At 62.1% G+C, this 20464-nt stretch overlaps 1 protein-coding gene across 2 annotated transcripts in view; it reads right to left on the bottom strand.

Moving 5' to 3' along the window:
* Nucleotides 1-11819, bottom strand: part of ZFPM1 (zinc finger protein, FOG family member 1) — a 76402-nt gene extending 64583 nt beyond the window's left edge. The window contains exon 1 of one of the 2 annotated variants that reach the window (XM_045382947.3): nucleotides 11417-11819. In XM_045382947.3, coding sequence (XP_045238882.2) covers nucleotides 11417-11456 — 40 coding nt within the window. In that variant the 5' untranslated portion in view covers nucleotides 11457-11819. The remainder of the gene's footprint in view (nucleotides 1-11416) is intronic. The other variant, XM_065537350.1, reaches the window with a different exon arrangement.
* Nucleotides 11820-20464: the final 8645 nt, after the last annotated feature.

Raw genomic sequence — 20464 nt, 5'->3', positions numbered from 1 at the left:
TACCTACTGTATAACCGGGCACTGTTCTAGGCACCAGGGGGACACCAGGGATCCAAACAGGCGAAATGCCCGCTCTGGGGCATTGCATGACCCGCAAGGCTGTGAGGAGGGCCCCGTGCTCCCACTCATTTGACAGGTGGAGAAACTGAGGCACGGAGACATGGCCCAAGACAGGCGCAGCCCAGCCAGGCCCAGACTTCTGGCTTTTCCTCCACCTTTTGCCCACCGCCAGGCTGCTGGGAGGAGCACTTCCCCGACAGAGGGCTTCCTCACAGTCCTGTGGCCCACGGTTACGAGCTCCCAACTTTCCCGAGTTTCCAGCATTACGACGTGTTCCTGCTGTTTCTCTTCTGAGCAGACGCTGCGCCCTGCCTGTGCCTCCCCAGCCTGGGCCCTGCTGTGAGCTAACTCTGCACCGCTGGACACAGGGTCTGTGCAGAGGCCGCGGCGGTGTAGGCCGGACACTCTGTGGTTCACGGCCCGGCCCAGAGGCCAAAAAAGACTGGGAGAGACAGCCAAGGGCTCCCACCCACCCCAGGCCCCCATCCTCCTCACCCTCCTCCCTACCTTCTTTTTCAAAAACATAATTTATCTGTGTATTATCAAGAAATCCAGACACTTTAATCAGTGAGCTATGAAGTCAGAATTTCCATTCTTATCTTCGGGAGGAGTGGAAATGGAGGAGATAGGCGGCGGATCGCTGGTGGGGAATGTTAATGGGTGGAGAGGCTGGGCTATTGGCCACCGAGAAGCTGGTATCTCCTCCATTATCAAGGCTGTATCTCACCCACCATCTTGGCGCAGTAATGGGGCCAGTTCAACTTTCCCAGTTATCACAGGAGCTGAAACCTGTGCCCGCCAGGGGCCCGGACCAGGAGACAGTGCAGGGCGGACCAGGCCACAGCCTGCAGAGCTGGAAGGGTATGGAGATGGTCAGCTTGAGCCCAGGCCCCAGAGGGCCTGGGTGCCCACCGACCATTGCCACGGCGGGGGAAGGGGGTCTCTCTGCTCTCTGGGAAAATGTTTGGGTAGAGCTGGGTGTGGGCCTATGAGCAATGGGGGAACTGAGGCCGACTGCCTCAGGGACCCAAGAAGGCTGGGGTAGTCCCAAGCCTTCCTGAGCTGTTCCAGGCCCATGAAGTGGAAAGAGGGTAGGTGGTGTTGGGGACAGCAGCAGGACTGAGGTGCAAACACCCCATCCTCCTGCCTTGGGACTTGCAGGGTGTCCCGTCCCCTCCGGGAGCATATCCAGGGCCCAGGCCCGGGTTCAGGAACTATCAATCATAAACAGGCAGCCTGGGGGCACCTGGGGGCCCTGCCCCTGTGGGTCCCAACCTGAGACATGGCTCACATGCTTCGGCCCCTCGGGCCCAGGTGTGCTCAGCGAACCCCTAAATGTTGAGGGGTTGCTCGCCTGTCCTCAGGGCCCCTCCTCGAGACGGGGCACCCAGGCCCTAAACAGAGCACCTCTGTCCATTGGGAAGAAGGCGCCTCCAATCCACTCCTTCCAGCCCCCAAGGATTGACTGACGGACCACAGGGCGCAGAACAGCAGCCTTGATCAAGGGCTCCTGGCTGGCTGGAAATGCCCAGGGCTGGCCCTGCCCTACGTGGGCCAGGTCTAGTCGTGGCTCTGATCTCTTTCCTACATCTCTAAGGCTCTGCAGTGGCCACTTTGGCCCAGAGCGGGGAAGGGACTTGCTCAGGGTCACACAGCCAGAGGACACAGTATTGAGGCCACAGCTGGATCTGCCTGGAGACACAGGAAGGCCTCAGTTTCCTCAGCCTGAAGACGGGCGTCCCCTGGCCCAGAGGGAGCAGGGAAAGTTCTCCTGTAAAAACCACCACTGCTGCCCTCCTCTCGCTCCCTCCTCAAAATATTTGCTGGGTGGTTTCTCCGCCCAGATCTAGGAGCTCAAGCTCCAGGGCTGGGGCTGACCTTGAAACTCTCTGTCTCAGTTTCGCCATCTGCACACTGGGCCTCCCTCAACGGCTGCCGGGAGGACGTGCAGCCACATCTATCAAATCCTGGGTGCGGTGGCCGAGTGCGAGTCAGGGGCCTAGTAAATGCCCAGTAAGTGCTGTGACGCCGGTGAGCCTGGGGGCTGAGTGTGGAGAGGGGCTTAGGCCCTGGGATCACAGCGGGGGGAGGGCCCTGTGGCCATTGATGGCTCTGAGTCTCGGTTTCCCCTCCCATCACCAGGGTCTGGGCGCCTGATGCCAGAGGAACCCCAAGAGAGGCTGAGGGAGCAGCTGCAGGCACCTGGTCCCTCACTGGGGGCTGACAATGTCCAGGACAGACGCACGATCAACCGTGAGGCCCCGTCCCCTGTCCCTGGAGGACTCCCCAGCAGGTCTTTCCTCATGCACCACTTCAGGAAGGAGCCACGACCAGCCAGCCCAGGGCCTCCTCTGCTCCTGCTCCCTCGATCTGACTTGGGGAGCTGGGGCTTGATGGAAGAAAGGGAAGTTGAGGCAGGAGGCAGTGATGAGCACAAGTGCCCAGGAGGAAGTGGGAAGGAGCGGGCCCACGGGAGGCCGGCTGTGACAGAGACACCTGAGGGACGTCAGCAACCTGGGGAGGGGAGGGGGCCCCTGCCCTGTGTGTGTGGATTTTGTTACACAGCACAGACCACACGGGCCCTGGCCCAGGCCGCGCCTCTCGTGTTGGGTGGCATCCCTCCTCACAGCCCGGTGAGGTGAGCATCACTGCTCCATTTTATAGTGGGGAAACTGAGGGTGGCTGAGTGACTTGCACGAGGACCGGGCAACCCTGGAACCCAGCCTGGTGCCCCACGATACCCCCATTTTGCAGAGATGGAGACTGAGGCTTGGAGAAGCAAGGTAACCTGCCTAGAATGACAGAGAATCTAGGACTCTCCACTCCAGGATTCCAACCATGGCTGCTCACAGGGACACTCCCGGAGGAACCCGGAAGCCCGCAGTGGCCGCCCCTCCTTCTCAGGAAGCCACACCCCTGACAGTCCAGCAGGTCCTAGGCACAGGCAGCCCGCCCAGGAGCTAGGGCAGGGCCACGCTGCCCTGCCGCTGCCTCCACAGCCAGAGCACCACTGTGTGCTGCGAGACTCTAGTACAGCCACCCACCCTCTCTGACCCCCGAGGTTCTCATGTGCGAAATGGGTGGAGAACCCAAAGCTAAGTGGTCTGGAGAAGGGCAGGACGGGGATGCCCATAGGCGCTTAGCAGACAGGAGCCCTCAGCACACCAGGCTCACTCCAGCCCCAGGTGGGGAACTGAGGGAACCAGGAGAGCCAGGGCCTGGGCTCTCGGAAGCTGCCCTCCAGCCCCCAACACCCATTTCAGAGGTGGGGAAGCCGAGGCTCCCAAGACCACAGCCAGTGGCCCAGGGGAAGCTGGGGAAGCAGACGGAGGCACAGGAGGCTGAGGGGAGGGGCCTGCTTATCTGCTAACCCGGCTCTGCCCAAGGTCAGCCGCCACATTCCTGCCCCAGCAGGGCCACTGCCTTCTCCCAAAACACGAGGCAGCTGGGGAGGGAGGAGGAGATGGGGAGGAACCTGGGCCTCTCTGGGCTGCAGGCTGCACTGGGGCTGGTGGCCTGAGGGGGCTGAGTGGGCACTGCCCAGAGACAGCTGGGCCCACCCCCGGGGTCCACGGCCCCAGCTCCCATGTCACGTAACCTCACTCATGTCACATGTGACACGTCCCATGTCACGTAACCTCACTCATGTCACGCCTCCAGGGCCTCCGTTCCTTGCCGGTAAAATGGGTTGGCCAATGCCAATGATGATCTTAGCAGCGGGCAAGAAGAGGACGGCTGGGGCTGGGATGTTAGGCCGGCCCAGCCCGGGGTGTGGCACACTCAGGCAGAGTCCCTCCTCCCTTCAAAACCTAACACTGAAGGAGGGGAGGGCAGTGGCACTCTGCTAAATGTCCAGCCCTCAGGGCTTTTGGCAAAATATCAGTGATGCAACCAGCAGCTCCAGAGGCAGCAAAGTCCCTCATAGACGTGCCCGTAGGACAGCCCTTCCTAGCCCGCGCCCCACACAGCAGCCAGGCAGGAGGTGTTCTTAAAAAGCTCCTCCATCAACAGAGAAACAGAGGCCCCAGACACAGCCACTGTCCACAGGGTCATAGCAAGGCCAGGCCAGGACGTGAGGTTGCACTGTTGTCGGAAGTGGTCCCCAGACTGGTCACCTCCCTCTCCAGAGTCCGGCATCAGCCCGGAGCCCTGAGGGTGCAGCCCAGGTGGTGGGGCAAAGCCCCTGCAGTGGGGATGGGGTGGGAACCTGGGGCCTCCCCATTGAGCATCCTGGTCCTCACCGGGCCTCCCACCCCTCTGTCCTCAGCCCACCCCGTGACCCCATGAACAGGGAGCACCATGTCACTTGGCATGAACAACTCAGGTCGCCTTCCTGACCCGGGACCCTGGGTCTGCTCCAAACAGCTGCTATTAAGCACCCACTGTATACCAGCCCTGTTAGACTACTCAACGCAGCTCGGATAGGAGGGACCCTGTTACTCCCACTCTAAAGAGGAGTCTCCAAGGCGGGCATCTGGGAGACACTGGCTGAGGCCACCTGGCTGAGAGCCACACCCCCTGTCCTCACTCTGGGGTCCGTAAGTCAGGGCCACATGCTAAACATGAAAGCTGGTGTTAGGCAGAGGGCAGGACCAGACCACCCCCGCTTCCTCCTCGTACAGGGGCTGAACTCGTAGGACCTTCTCATCCTGGTTTGAAAAATGGGTGTGCCCAATGAACCCACTGAGGCAGGGAGGGCCGCCACCATGACGTCGCCTGGGCCCAGAAAGATGGCCGCTCCCCAGGAACTGCCAGTGTGCCTTCCTGCGAGGACCCCCACTCCTCCCGACCCACCTTCTCTCCTGGCCCTGCCAACAGCGGGCTGGGGACCCTCGATAAGCCCTGGGCCTCTCACTTGGCTGCCTGGCCCCACAGCCCTTCTGGCTTGGCTTGGTCCAGGCCCTCCCAGAGCCGGGTGGGGAGGTGGAGAGGCACGCGCAGGAGCATCATCTCGGCCCCTCCGTGCTGCCCTCGCCAAAGGGAAGCCCCAGCCCAGAGAGGGCCACACAGCCTGGGGAGTCGGGCTGCGCTGGAGGGAAAGGCCAGCCAGCTAGAGGGTGGGTGTCAGGGGCTGCCCCGACCTGGGGTGGCGCGGTGAGCTCCATGAGCAGCAGGGACCCTGTGTGTTTCACATGCTGGACTGTCCTGGGAGACAGCCTGGGAAGAGGGATTTCTCCATCTCAGATAAGCTGGAAACCACAGATCTGACCCAAGTGATTGACCATGAAGGGGAAGAAGGGGAGGAGGAGGGGGAGGGGGAGGAGGAAGGCAAAGAGGAGGAGGAGGAGGAAGGGGAAGGGGGGAAGGGGGAGGAGGAAGGCCCTTGCCAGATGGCACTGCCAGTCCCATGGGTGGGCATTAGGCTGCTGGGGAGGAGGGAGAGGAGGGGGAGTAGAAAGAGGAGGAGGGAGAGGAGGAAGAAGAGGAGCGGGCGGGAGAATGAAGGGGAGGAGGAAGGGGAGGAAGAGGAAGGGGAGGAGGGGGAGAGGGTTAGTAGCAGCTGTCTCGGATAACAGGTGTTTTCCTTCCATTCTCACAACAATGCTCAGGGGGCAGGTACTATCATTACACTCACTTTGCAGATGGGAAAACGGAGGCTCACATGGGCAGGCCTTGCCCATAGTTCTATGGCCAGTAAGTGGCAGAGCTGTGGTGTGAGCAGGCCATGTCTATTTTGAGCTGAGCGTCCATCTGGTCATTTATCTGACAGAGAGTTCCGGCAGGCCCACTCTGTGGGGACAGGACTGACCCAGTCCTGCTCTCAGGGAGCTTGCGGGCCTGAGCGGGGAGCGGGTGATGGGACGGGCTGGCAAGGCCATCAGGCAGGTGTGGACGGGGCCTCCGAAGGAGCACTGAGCTGCATGGGGGCCGCCTGCATACAGGCGAATTCCAGGGGCCAAAAGGAGCCAGAGAGGAGCCACCCAAGTCTCGACTTGCACACAGGCCCTAACGAGGGGCTCACCCCTGACGGGCACCAGCTCTCCCCTGGTCCATAAGGCCACATGCGTTGCCTGCAGCTTGTAGGTGGCTGATCCCTCACCCATGGGGTCATCTGCCTCCTAATGACACAACCAAGGACAGCGCATCCAGAGCAGTGGGACTCATGAAGATTGCGCAGCCAGGCGGGGCGCAGGCGACCCCCTCTGCAGGTTCTCGAACCCCCTTCCCTTCAGTCTGGGCCACTCCTGCCTGAGTTTAGGGTGGCAGACGAGGTGTGAAGAGCAGACCTGTGGCTGTAGCCTCAGTTTCCCCCTCTGTGAAGTGGGGTCAGGAGCCACTGGGTACCTCCAGGAATACCCAGGGGTATGGTGGCCGGGTGGGCAGGAGCCCCACCAGGGCCCCAAGTGTGGCCGGGCCAGGTCCATGGGGTTGGCGATACCAATCGGCCAGGCAACAGCTGCCTCCAGGAGGAGGCTGTCGATGGCAGATAGGCTAGCGGGAGTATTATTCACAAGCCCGTCAAGCCCAGGAACGTCTGGTTGGCATAGAAACAGGAGATAAGGGGCACAATTAATGGCATCACATTCCCTCCTCCTTTCTTCCCCAACTGACCCATTTAAATCCCCAGCGGTGCTGGATGCCACGCTGGGTTCCTGGTGACCTCCGGGGAGGGACTGGCAGGGCTGACGGCAGTCCCAGGCCCAGGGAGGGCCCGGATAAGCCTCCCAGGGGACTCCCCCTCCGTGCAGTAATGTCTTAGGAAGGAGGCCGTCTGGGGGTCAGCCAGGGAGGGGCTGGGGAAAGACCTCAGAGGGCCTCTGGTCCCAAAGGCCCATTTCACAGATGTGGAGACTGAGGCTGAGAGAGGCCCAGGTGGCGGGGCAGACAGAAGCCAGAGGATGGAGAGGGGGCAGCGTGGTGTTCACAGACACACCCTTAAGGAGCGCACGCCCAGCCACCTGGGTTCCAACTCTGGCTCCATCACTTGCTTGGGCAAGAAACTTCTCTGTGCTTCAGTTTCCCCAGATGTAAAATAGTGATCAGAAGAGGACCTGCTTTAAGTTAATACACAGCCTGGCACAGAGAGGGCTCTTAAGCATTGGCTGTTATGAATATTATTCTTACCATCAAATAAACACCAGCTGTCTGCCTTCCCTGAGGCCCAGGAAAGCAGGCAAACCACAACTGGCCCAGAGCTGGGTGACGGCGTGGGCTCCGGGGTCCGGCAGATCCTGCTGGAATCCAGGTTTAGGGGTGGGGGGCCTCAAGAGTACCTCCCGATCTCTAATTCCCTCTGCTAAATGTGGCTTGAGGGCAGGTGTGGTGCCTCATGTCTGGCACCCCAGTGCTTTGGGAGACTGAGCTGGGAGTATAGCTTGTACCCAGGAGTTCAAGACCAGCCTGGGCAACATAGTGAGACTCCATGTCTATTTTTTTTTTTAAAAATTAACTAAAAAGAAAGAGAGAAAGGGAGAAAAACGTAGCTGGGATCAGGACTCTGAGATGACAGTGATGGCTTTGCAGCCTAAGCACCAAGCCAGCTGCAGGCACCATTTCCCTCAGGGTGGTGACTGGCAATGGGGCAACTGGGCCAAGGACCAAGTAAGCTGAGGGCAGGACCTGCAGCCCCTGGATGGCAGACACTATCATACCCGTTTTTCCAGCAGGGGGAAACTGAGAGCTATGGAAGTCACAGTAACTTGTCTCCCGTGGTTTGGCACCAGGATCAGCCAGGCTGCCAAAGCTCCTTCTTTCCTGGATGCTCTGCTACCACCCTGGGTCGTGGGCATGGTAAGGTGGCCTCTGAGAGCCTCGACACCCAGGCGCCTCCCACGCATGGAAGGCCACTGTGGATGGCTCTGTGCAGACATCCCACTCATGTTCATAACACATCACAGAAACCACCCTATCGCCCTCTGGGCCCAGCCCAGCCCTCTCTGGAACTGGAACTGGCCCTTGCCAGATGGCACTGCCAGCCCCACGGGTGGGCGTTGGGCTGCTGGGGAGAGCAGGTGGGTGACTTTGAAGCTTGGAGTGAATTAGTCATCCTGTGGCTACCAATAATTTGTTTAATCAAAGTCTGAGAGTGTGTGAAAAGCACCTTCCTCTGAGCTGCGGCAGCTGCCTGGGCTGGGACAGGAGGGGCTCAGGGACACCCTGCCCCGCCCCGCACCCGGGCTCCTTCCGGAAGGCCCTAACCAGCCAGCCTGGGGTTCTGTCTGGTCTGTGGGATCCATGAGCCCTTCCACTGCAAAATGCCCCTGTGGACCCTCAATATCTCCAGACTGACCCAGGGACCCCCACAGCCCTGGGGACCTATTCTTGACTCCATTTTTCAGAGCGGGAGGCCAAGGACCTGCCTGACTCCACCACTCCCGACCTCACTCACACCTGCTGGCACATGCTGGCCCCCTAGCCCCAGGCGCCTCTCAGCCCTTGCTCCCCTGACAGCAGCGGAAAATTGAGGCCAGCCCTACAACGCCAAAGGTCACCCCCTTCCAAGAAGTGTCCCTGACCACCGGACGTGCCCCCTGCTCCCCTTGGCTGCCCCCTCTGCCCCTCTCATTTGCCACTGGGACCCAGGGCCTGTATGCAGTAGTGCTCGGCAAACAGTGCTCAGCCCAGGCAGGTCTGTGGTGCCTCCTCACCAGGGCACACTGGCCTCCCCCAAAGCAGCCTGGGCCATGGAAACCACCCTGATATTTTTTTTTTTTCAAGAAAACTCCAAGCAGTGTACACTTGGTTCTTGCCAGGAACTACCAGCAACGCCAGCAGGATTCAAGGGGGAAACAGCCTCTCTCCCTCTGGAGGTGTCAAACCCACCTCTGTACCGTCTATGAGGAATCGGGGCGGGGTGTCCTCCCCCTTCCCCCTCCTGGCCAGGCGAAGTCAGTTTTCTTTCATTTTGACGGACTGTACCACCGGCCACAGGGGAGGATCAACTTCTTGGCAATTAAGTGTGTTTGGGGAGAAAACTCCCCCAGACAGACAGCGCAGGGACGCCGGCTCCCTGGCCCCAACCAGGCCCGTTCCAAGCCCCCACTCGCCCCGGTCGCGACGCCCCCGCGCTGTTCTCCAACCCGGCCGGGCCTGGTGGCCAAAGATAAGGCCCCTTATCGCTCTTGGCAATCGCCATCGGGCCGACCCGCCAGGCGCTTATCAGAGCTCACATCGACTCGGGCGGGAGGAAAGCCCAGCGGGCTGGGGGCGCCGGGGGTCCCGAGCTGCCCCGGCCCCGCGCTCCCCGCCGGCGGCCCGGCCTATCGCCTCCGCCATCTGGCCGGCCAAGGCCGCGCTCCCGCCTCGCCCTGCCCCCGCTCCCACGTTTGAAGTTAATAAATGGAAGCGCCTATCGCAGCCACCATCGGTTGCGCGCCTTATCAGCGCGGCACATCTATCTCCGCACGGAACAAAAGGCGCACAGAGGCGCGGGCAGCTGCGCCAGGGCTTTGATGGGGGCGCGGGTGGGGGGTGGGCGGCCCGAAGCGCTCGGCCCCCTCCGCTCTGCACTCGCGGCCGGGCAGCAGGTGAGGCCAGGGCAGCGGGCACGCACAGGCGCTGGCAGAGGGCGGGCGGGCGCCTCCGCTTGGTGACAATCAGCCTTCGCATCTTAACGTGCTGAGATCTGCCAGGGGGAGGAGGAGCCCCGGGCCGCGAGCGACAGGGAGGGTCCGCGGCCCCGCCTCCCTCGTCCGGGCCCTTCCTCTGCCCCGGTCCCAGGCCACAACGAGGATGGGCCGCTAGGGCTCACCGTGCACCCGCCGCGGTCCCAGTTCCCAAAGTGCGCGCGCTCTGCCCGCCCCGCTGGGCTGGGCTACGGGCTCTCGTAGGCGCTGGCTGCCTTATCGGCGCTGGAAATCGGTTCCCAACCTGCGATCTCCCTGCCCGAGCTATCTGCATTTCTCATCACAGCGAAACACACACACACACACACACACACACACACACACACCCCAGAACCGAACACAGGCGCTCAGGGGAGGAAGGAAAAAGAAACCAGAGCATAAGCGCGGATCGGGACCTGTGGGTGGTTTTTAATACTTGAGTTGACATGATAGACGGCGACTTTCGGGAAACAGGTCCCGTTTGCACTGAGGGAGTTGGGTTACGGGAACCGGTTCATGCCGGTGACCCCCGCCTCAGGAGACCTCCTGAGTAGGGAAGCTCCCACAGGCCCCGCGCAAGGGGTCCTGGTGGCAGTGGTCGTGTGGACAAAGGAGGCAGTGCCCGGGCGCCTGCGGCTGGGCAGCGGGCCGGTTTCCGTCGTGGCCTCCTGGCAGGGCTCAGACGACCTGCCCGTCAGGCTCCGGGGAGGCGCCCCAGGGAGGAAGACCTGTGCCTGGGCCCTAACCATGAGGCGCAAAGTTATTATTGGCCTAGGGTGGGGAGGGGAGCTTCCTGTGCTCTTGCTCCCTCCTGGCACAGCCCAGAGGCCCAGGCCAGACAGTGGTCCCGAGAGCGCAGTTCTCATCGTGGGGGCACTGGCAATGTGGCGGTGGGGCCGCAACCTCTGACCCCGCAGGGAGCCGGACCAGCAAGAAACTTGGTTGCGTGCAGGGGCGACCCTGGCCTGGGGCTACGTCCTGGGAGGCCCTTCTCTGACTCAGAGCAGCCCCCTGGGATGCCAGGGGGTACCCGCGGGCATCCGAGGGCACCATTCGTTGCCCATGCCGCCTTGGCTGGGACATTTGCAGGGTCCAGGAGGTGTCACCAGGCAGGCAGGGCCTGGGTTCAGGACCCCAGCACTAGGGCACGGGGTGGAGATGTCTGGGGGGCTGGAGCCAAGTGCCTAGACTGCAGCAGCTGCGCGCTCCCCCCTCCCCTGCCTTGCGCTCTGCGACGGCACCGGTGGGGGTGGGCGCGGGCGGGTCCTTGCCACTTGGCCAGGCATCTCCACGCGGCCCCGGGTGTCCCCTCTCCCTCCCAGGTCTCTCTCCGCTTCTAGATACAAAGCCTGGGAGAGTCAACCGCGCGAGATAAGATCACAATTTCAGCCCGTCCCGACAGAACGATCTTATCAGGACGGGACTTGCAGAATGGAATATTTTAAACTTTATCTGAGCCCAGATCGGGGCCGCCCTATCGCCGCACCATCTCGCAGATGCGGGGGAGGGGCAGGCCGCGAGGGGCCAAGCGCTGCCCGGGCCGCGCCCCCAACCACCCTCCTCCCGGCCTCCGGGCGGCCCCCTCCTGGGCTGGACCCCCTGGTGCCCAAGCCGAGACGCGGGGGCCCAGGCCGCCGGCGGAGATTAGATTACGGCGCGCTTGGCACAGCGCGGGGGGCGCGGCGCGGGGTGAAGGTCGCCTGCGCCCGGGGCAGAGCGGGGACAGGCGGGGGCGGCGCTGGCGGCAGGGCCCCAGCGGGGGTCGGGCGCGCGGCGGGGACGGCGGGGACGACGGGCAAAGTTTGACTCACGCTTGATCTGCCGGGGGTTGCTCTGTTTCCTCCTGGACATGTCTCCGGCGCCGCGCGCCCTCCCGGCGGCCGCCTCTAGCCCCGGGCGGGCGGCGGCGGGCGGCGGGGGCGCGGCGGGGCCGCGGGGCCGCTCATGCCCCCGGCCCCCGGTTTCCGCGGCCGCCCCGGCCCGCGCCCCCAGCCCGCACGTCCAGCCCCGGAGCCGCTGGCGCCGCCGCGGAGGCCTGAGAGGCCACGGTCCTGCGCTGCGGGTGCGCGGACTGCCCGGCGGGCGGGTGCCGGCTCCTCCGCTTCCGCGCACTCGCCGCCGCCGCCGCTCAGCTTTTCTCAATGGAACCCGCGGGCGGCGAGCGGCGGAGCAGGCGGCCACTGCGAGGGCGCTCCGAGGCGCAGGAGGCGCGGGGCGGGGCGGGGCCTGAGCGTTGTCGGCCGCCGCGCCTCCCGCCCCGCCACGCCCCCGAGCTCCGGCCCCGCCCCGCTCCGCCTGCTGGGCCCTACACCGCTCAGGTTCCGCCCCCAGCGCCGCGACCACGCCCCAGGCCGCCGGCTCTTCACGGCGCTGTCTCCGCCCCCAGCGCTACGGCCCCGCCCCTGTCCGTCTGGGCCTTCAAGGCACTGGCCCCGCCCCGCTCTATGCCCCGCCCCTTCCTGGTTCGGCCCTGCCCCAGTCCCGGGGAGACCTCTAGCCTCCCTCCCCGACTCCTCCTTTGCCCGGAGGCCACGTCCCAGGCCCGGCTGGGACTCTGAGACCTATTCGGTTCTGTTCTGTTCTTCTGCCCCGCGGCACGGCATCCCGCGCCCCGCCTCTTGGTGCCAGCTCCGCCCCCAAACCTGACCCGACCTGGTTGGGCCCTGAGACGCCGAGGCTCCGCCCCCGCCCTGTAACTCCGCCCCCATCCCGTGGTTCCTTCCCAGACCCTTGGGCTCCGCCGCCCGCTCCACGTGCGCGGTGGGGGCAGTGATGACCGGCTCAGGAAGCCCGAGGCCTTGACGCCCACGTTTGTCTTGGGCCAGACTTGGGGTGTGGAGCGGATTCGGGTCGGGAAGGGGGCTTCCGTCCCAGACTGCGGTGAAAGCAGCACGGGGTCCGCCACCTGCCATGGCCCCCAAATGGTGTTAGTCCGCACCTTCAGGACAGCCAGGAGAGCGGGATCTCGGGTCTTCCCCTGTGAGCTCAGACCAGGCTGGAAATCGAGGAGGGGGTGCGGGAGCCGGCAGCCCTGGGCGTTGCCCCTTGGGGCCTCTTTCCTCACCGAGCCTCTCCAGGGCGCCCCGCAGGAGACCCACGAAGGAGGTGCCCACAGCGCCCGGGCCACAGCCCCCTCTCGGGGCAGTCAGAGGTCAGCGAGATTTGTGGGCGCTGTGCTGTCAGCTCAGGCCTGGAAATGGAGAACCGGGCTGTTGCCCTCTGGGGTGTGTTAATGGCGCCCAAGAGCCCCACCTGATGGAGGCTCGGGGACTTGCTCAAGGTCACGCACTGGGGGGTGTCCCCCACTCCCAGCTGAGTTGTATCATTTCCTTTTAATGTTCTCGGCCTGCACTTGCTGCCTGCTTCCCCATCCCCATACTCATTAGAAACGGGGGTGAGTGGGCCCAGGGGCAGACAGGAAGGACCCCTCCCATGTGGCGACGAGACCATGGCACAGCAGGTCTGTCACACCACCTGCCAGCCTGCTGGGAGCTCCTGAGACCCCATCTCATGCCGACTCCTGTGACCTATTCCCTGGCTCCAAGGAACTGGAGTAGTGGTCTCTCTCCCTGGCACAGGAGAGTGGTGAGTGGGTAGGAAAGACAAGGGTACGTCACTGGATACACGCCGCGCCCCCTCTCCCCTGCTCCACCACCATAGACAGACAGGAACACTGCGACCAGGAGGCCAAGAGAGCTGCCCAGGGGCATACGGGTCCTCCAGCCCTTCCTGCTCTCTGCCAGGGTCCAGTGGGCACAGCCTTCCCACAGCTGCTCTCTGGAAGGGGTGGGGCCCATGTCTGATTGGTTCACTCAACCCAGGACCTCTGCCCACGCCCCCACCCCACCCAATGTTTGTCAACTGGATGGAGCCCCTACCCGTATGGGTTTCCCATTGGACCTCACCTCCTTCCCAAAAGGAGGCCAATTTAGAGTATGTGGACCTGGGAGTTAGGGGAGTTCCTGGAGGAGGTGGCCATGGGCTGGCACCTGGGCTGGGTCTGAAGCTCAGCTGGGTCCACGCACAGCAAGTGGCACCCGGGCTGGTGCTGCTGGAACGGGTGGAGATCTGTGTTGGGGTGGATTCTGAAGGTCAGCAGGAGATAGCCATGATCATCCATGACTGATGTCTGTCTAGGCTGCAGGAGGAGATGATGGGATCATTTTGGATGCTTCTTTGCCTGAGCTGAGATTTCTATGAGCCCGTATATAGATGAAAACATGGAGGGACACTCCCAGGGCAGCCAGCGAAGGGGGCCGGCGGTAGGTCCAGACCACAGCCTGCTGCCCTAGCTCGTCACTAGCAAGGCCCCATGCAAAATGAAAATATGAAAATGTGGTGCCGCCTGGATCAAAACCCCAAAACCCCAGGGCATCAAGGGCAGGATGTTGAGCCCAGTGTAGTCCCCTTCACAGCTCAGGCCCTGTGGTGGTGCATCGGTCACAGGCCCCCTACCCCTGCCAGGGCTGCTTTTGTAGCACGTTCCTTCTACACGCTGTCCCTCTACCTGTCCCGGAGGGAGGCATTATTACAGATGAGAAAACTGCGGCCGAGAGGGGAGGCTGCCTGCTGATGTTGAGTGGTAAAGCCGCAGGACCTTGCACACACCACTAAACCCTCAGGGAGGTCATGACGATAGCCATACACTGAGGAAGAGAAACAAGGCATGCTGTCTAGATGATGGCCTGGGGGAGCCCAGAGCAGGAGCGGCCATCTCTGCCTGGGGAAATCAGGGAAGGCTTTCTGGAGGAGGTGACATCCAAGTGGGGCTTTCAGGGGTCCCTGATCAGGTGGGAGAGGAACAGGGTGTGGGGTTGCTGAGACTGTCTAGGCTGAGCCCACCTGGGACCTCCGCCCCCCACCTGCTGCCCATTGTGAACCCTAGTTTCCATCTGCCTCTGCGTGTTCTCGGGGTGTGTTGAGATTCACATCCAGTCACTGGTGGGGAAATTGGAACTGCATTCAGCCCGCATGGGGTTCTCCCCTGCTGGCTCCCAGGGAGAGCAGGGCCTGGAACACATAGGAAGTGCTGTCTGGCAGTGGCCTGGAGACCACCTCTCCTCCGAAAACAACCTCAGCCCAAAGAAGACATTTTTGGGGTTTGAGCAGTGAGGGTGTGCAGGGGTGGGCTGGGCCAGTGGACATGGAAGTCCAGCCTTCCATTGTGGTAGAGGGGTGTGAGGGGTATATACCTTACTATGCCTCTACTCTGCCTCAGCCCTGCCCCTGATGCTCGGTTGGTTTTCAGCAGGGGGTGGGGGGGTGGGGGGGTTTTCCTGTGCGTTGCTGACCCTGTACATTTGGAGGTCAGGGAGGAGGCACTCTGAGGTGACCTAAGGGATCCCCACCTCCCAGCCTCCCCTCTCCTTTCTGGGACCTGTGTCAGCATCACCAGCACTGCACTGCCTTTGTGCTTCCAGGCTGTGCCAGGTCCGTGCCACCTTTGCACAACTGGCTGGGGTGGGGGCTCAAGTTATCCCCATATTACAGATGCAGAAACTGAGGCTTGGAGTGGGCCAGCTGCTTTTCCGGGGTCCTACGGCTTGGAAGTGCTGGAGCTGGGAGGGAGCCCAGGAACTCTCACTCCAGAGCCCATGTTCTTCACCCTGAATGGGACGTTGGGAAAACTGGGTTTGAGTCCTGGTTCTGCCACTTTCCCTCCGACCTGTGGGCTATCGGCTGTGGACCTGGCTCCTCTGACAGGCCAGTGCCTAGCTGCCCCAGCCCAAGAGGGCCGCCGGGGCTGGGCAGCAGCTGTGGATGGGTGAGGGGCTAATTGTGGCACCACCTATGTGCCAGGCCGACTGTTAAGCTGTGACTCAAGGAGCCACAGAATGTTCTAGAAACTTAAGCTGGACCTTGAAGGATGAGGATGAGGAGGATGCTCAAAAAAGAGTGATGGGAGAGAGAAGGGCATTTCTGGCAGAGAGGGTGCAGGGGCAGAAGCTGGAGGCCGGGGAAGGTGGACCCGGGGCCCCAGCAGCTGCAGGGCTGGTGCACCTGGAGGTCAGGCCATGTGAGGGCCTCGGAACCAGGCTGTACCCAACTCCTCTGTCTGCTCCCCACCACTCCCCACAGCCGGCCCATCACCAGGATCGGTGACTTCACTTCCTTATGGCTCTGAAAGGCCCCTCCCACCCTGCTCCAAACCTTCATCAGCCTAATCTTGCCCACTCTCCCCAACCCTGGCTGGTCCCTGATGGAAGGCTGAAGCCAGTGGGGCCTCCTAAGAGCCATGTGTGATAGCCTCAGGCTCTGCCCTTCCTTCATCCTGGAGCCTCCCTCTATGTGGGTCCAGGGGTCCCCTTTGGCACAAGCTATTGGGCTGCTGGGTGCACCCTTCCCTCTGTTGCCTAGACTGGCCTGACCACCCCTCCTGAGGGAATCCCCTGAGTGCCCCAGGCAGGCTCAGGCCTCTCTGTCCCAGCACGCAGGGCAGGCCTAGCTGTCTCCTCTTCCACAGTCAGTCCTGCCCTCCTACAGCAGCAGCCATAGCAGACACTGCCGAGGGCCCTTCTGAGCCAGGCTGCACATTGCCTACGTCAGCACACTCTGCTCACAGCAGCTCTCTGCAGAAGGAGCTGTCAGAATTCCCATTTGCCAGATTTGTAAACAGAGGTTCAGAGAGGGGAAGTCACTTGCCTGAAGCTGCAAAGCAGGGAAGTGCAGAGCAGGGCTCTCCCGGGGACGTGCATGCTCTGAAATGCACAGGGGCGGCCGAGTTAGGGGAAGGGAGCCCAGGACCTGTCCTGTGGTCCCTGCCTGGGCCAGGACTCACTTCCCCCACTGCCAGTCATCCCCAGGCCTTGGTGCCGCCGGGCAGCCGTGCCAGGGGCCCATTCTGACATTTGTCAACGCTGGCTCTGTGAAGGGTTTAATTAACTTCCTGTTTCAGTGGGGGGATAATGAGTTTTAAACACCACGTGACTCCATAAGGAGGTCAGGCGGCAGCAAAGATGTCAAAATAAATTAAGTTAGGAATCGGGAGGCCACCCGCCGTGGGGGGTGGTCTGGCCGGCTCTGGGATGCTGGGCCACCCTGGGCGGGGGCTGCTGCTGTGGCCCTGTCGTCACTGGAGCTGACTCTGGCTTTGGAGACGCGGCTCCGGCAGTCCCACCCTCAGCCAGGGACCCATCTGATCTATCAGACATCCAAGGACAGCAGAAAGCGGGCTTGGCCCGGGACCACACTGGACAAGCCCCTCTCCTGTGGGTCTCACAAGCTTTGCCCTCCAAGAGCCAATGGCCAGGCTTCTGCCTGGAGACCGTCCTTGGATATCAGCCGGGAGTGACCTTTTCACACAACTGCCCATCCGTCCCATTTATCCGGTGGGGCAAGGTGATACCAGTGCAGACAGGAAATCTTATCTGGACATTTCTTAATCTCTGAGAGTGTGGGTCACGTACATCACAGATAGGACTCGCTTCCTTCCTCTCTCTCTCCTCTCCCTCCTTTCCTTCCTTCCTTCCCTCCTCCTCCTCCTCCTCCTTCAGGAGTCTCACTCCGCCCCCCAGGCTGGAGTGCAATGGTGCGATCTCGGCTCACTGCAACCTCCACCTCCTGGGTTTAAGTAATTCTCCCTGCCTCAGCCTCCCAAGTAGCTGGGATTACAGGCACCTGCCACCATGTCCAGCTACTTTTTGTATTTTTAGTAGACAGGGTTTCACCTTGTTGTACAGGCTGGTCTTGAACTACTGACCTCAGGTGATCAGCTCACCTCCCAAGTGCTGGGATTACAGGCGTGAGCCACTGCACCCAGCCTCCTTTCCTTCTTTCCATCCACAAATATGTCTGGAGCTCCCAACCCAGGTACTGAAATTAGGCAGTGAACACACACAATTCGTCACTGTGTGTGATGGACTGTGCCAGGTTGAGGTGGTGGCTAACAGCAGTGAGTGGACAGCGGACGACAGGGGCTCCCATGTGCTATAAATCAGGTGGGGTGGGAGTTGCCATCTGACCAGGTGTCTAGGGGAGACCCTGTAATGCTTGGGGAGGGTTTCGGGAGGAGGGCAGAGCCAGCGCGTGGCCGAGGCAGGCTGTGGGCTGCAGCTCAGTTCGCCCGTCTCTGTCCACCTTGAGCCTGACCCCGTGGCCCTGTGACCCACTTCGGTCAGTGGAGCTCCAGCAAATCGGAGGCAAGCAGAGGCTCACGGAGCAGGTGTGTGCACGGCTTCCTGAGGACGCCTGACCTGGGGCCTTGAAGATGAAAAACTGCCTGGAGGCAGGGGGCGTGCCGCCCTGCCCCTGCTGACCCGCTGGTGGGTGGCAGCTGCCAGAATGAGCCCAGGTGAGGCCAGAAGAAAGGCTGCCCAGCCGACCTGTGGAAGCTTGGCCTGTCGTCAGCCCTTCTGTTTTCAGATACCAGCTTGGGGGCTGTTAGTGACACGGGCGTGGATGGTGCAGACGAACGCGGGTGAGTGGAGGTGGGGGCTGCACACAGCTGCGGGATGCAGTGGCCGTGCATCTGGCACCGCCGGGGAAGCTCTTGGCATAGGACCTGAGGCACGACGAGGAGCCAGGAAACCTGTGCGCCGCAGCAAGCTCGGCCCGGCAGGACCTTGAAAGCGGCCGTGGCCTGTGTGGTTCGTCCTTGGCGATACTGCAGGAAGACCTCTTTGGTTTTCAAGCAGAACTTAGGAGCAGTATGTGAGAGCGTGGATATGCCAGGCTGGAAATAAAACTGCTGCAGGTTTCCACTCTGTCTCATCAGAGAAAGATGCCCCAAGGGAGCCCTGGCCTCAGAGTGAGGAGCTGGTCCAAGGTGTGGTTGCAAGACCGCGTGTCTGGCCCCAGGAAGACCCTGTTGCTTCATCTGGACATCGGCCTCCGGAATCTGAAGAGCTCGGCCACACAGCAGCCATGGAGAAGGGTCTGTCTGTGAAGGTTGAAGGGGCCTTGCTCTGGTGGATGTGCCATGAGATGAGATGGAAGGAGGTGGAGACAACACAGTGTGAAGAGGCCCGGGACCCCATGACCTTCACCAGGCTGGGGAGCGACGGGAGGTCCCTGAACGGTGGACTCAGCCTCCTCGAGGAGAGGACACCAGGCTGGGGAGCGACGGGAGGTCCCTGAATGGTGGACTCAGCCACCTCGAGGAGAGGACACATTAGTGTGGAACCAGGCCCCAGGCAGCTGGGCTAACAGCGCAGTCACTGTCAGGGGCAGGACCCAGGGTTTGGAACCACCTGTCTCCTCCCAGTTCCCGACAGGGGCATCGGTGGCGTTTGTCCTATGTCCCGTGCCCTGCACCCCGAGGCATGGGCATGCTTCACTGGAGGAATGACTCGAGGGCCTCAGGCACGCCTGGCCCTATCTAAATGTCAGGGCCCTGGGCCTGAGCCTGACGCTGAGACACAGTGAGACTTTTGGGGAGACTTTCGGAGGAGGGAGTGTGCCCTGCATCTGGGTGGAATATAAATAATTTGTGGCCAGAGGGCAACGGTGATGGTTTTAAAACATGGCCCCGGATCTGTGACACACCTCCACGTGGGCGGGGAGACCCAGGCCCTGTCTTGGATTTTGGCTCTGGGACTGCTTGGCCGGAAGGATGTGCAGGGAGCCACACCATTTTGGCTCCCAGCCCAGTCCTCGAGAGTCCGGTGGCGTCTGGGTCTCATCTTTTGGGGCCTTCGATGTTGGAACTCAATCACCATGTTGGGTGGAAGCTCACTTGGAGACGCCAGCCCCATCAGATGCCACGGGCAGCAGACGAGCTGTGCCCAACCAGCCCTGCCCAAACTGTAGGTCTGTGAGCAAAAGACATGATTGTTGTTCTGAGCCACTGAAGGCTGGGGTGGTTTTGCATGCAGCCAGAGATGACTGAGACAGAAGGGTGGGAAGGGTGGGAGATGGAGTCAGAGAGAGGCAGGGCCCCAGCCTCGCCAGGCCCTGGGGGGCGAGGAAGCACCACCGTGTGACTTTGACTCCGCAAGCCTCTCAACAGGGGCCCAGGTCAGTGTGGAAGGCGCCAGCCGCGGTGTGCGCTTCTCTCCTCACAGAGAGAGCGCCGCTGCCTGGCGCGAGGCCAGCAGTTCACAAACGCCATCTCACTTCTCATCACAGTCCTGGGAGCTCTCACTGAGCCCATTTCACAGACAGGGGAAACTGAGCCTGCATCTGTGAAATCCAGTTGGGCGCAGGGAACCACAGCTCCTTGCCTGGAATTGACCCTCTGAGGGAGCTGCTGGGAGCCAGGGCTGGAAAGGGTCTTGGTGGTCACTTTGTCCATTTAATGGATCGAAGAACTGAGGCCCGGAGGGGGGTTGCTGGTGACCAGCCTGAGGCCTCTGGCCCCCAGCTCAGGGCTCTGCTGCTCCTGGGTACCTCCTTGTGCTGGCAGAACACATCTGCCCCCTCCTTGGGGCCAGAAGCAGCCCTGGGGTTCTCTCGGGCAGTGCAGGCCAAGGGGTAGTGTGTTCACCTCCCTGTCGTGCCCCGGGCCTCGGGGAGGACCAGTTCTGCCTCCTCTCCTCATGGCCATGCAGCTGGTCAGTGAGACAGACACTGCACTGGGGAAAGGGCTCTGCCTCCTCTCCTCAAGGCCACGCCAGCTGGTTAGTGAGACAGACACTGCATTGGGGAAAGGGGCCGTGGCCTTGGGAGCCAGGCCAGGGCAGACCTGGAAAGACAGACACCCCTGGGCCTCAGTGTGGCTGTCCCAGGGCTGCGATTTACCCAGAAGTGGGGACTGCCTCCCGCTGCTTCCCAGCTGGAACCTGGTATGACTTGCTTGCTGTCCTTGCGCTGGGAGGGGGAGACACTGGGGCTGGAGCCCCCAGCTTCAGCTGCATCTCTGTGGCCCATATGTGGCACGTGGGCAGGACTGAGCTCCCCACAGGCTCCAGGGCCTCCAAGTC

The sequence above is a fragment of the Macaca fascicularis genome, chromosome 20, assembly GCF_037993035.2.
Source record: "Macaca fascicularis isolate 582-1 chromosome 20, T2T-MFA8v1.1".
Lineage (NCBI taxonomy): Eukaryota > Metazoa > Chordata > Mammalia > Primates > Cercopithecidae > Macaca > Macaca fascicularis.
The sequence above is the reverse complement of the archived record's forward strand: the minus strand, read 5'-3'. Positions and strand labels throughout refer to the sequence as shown.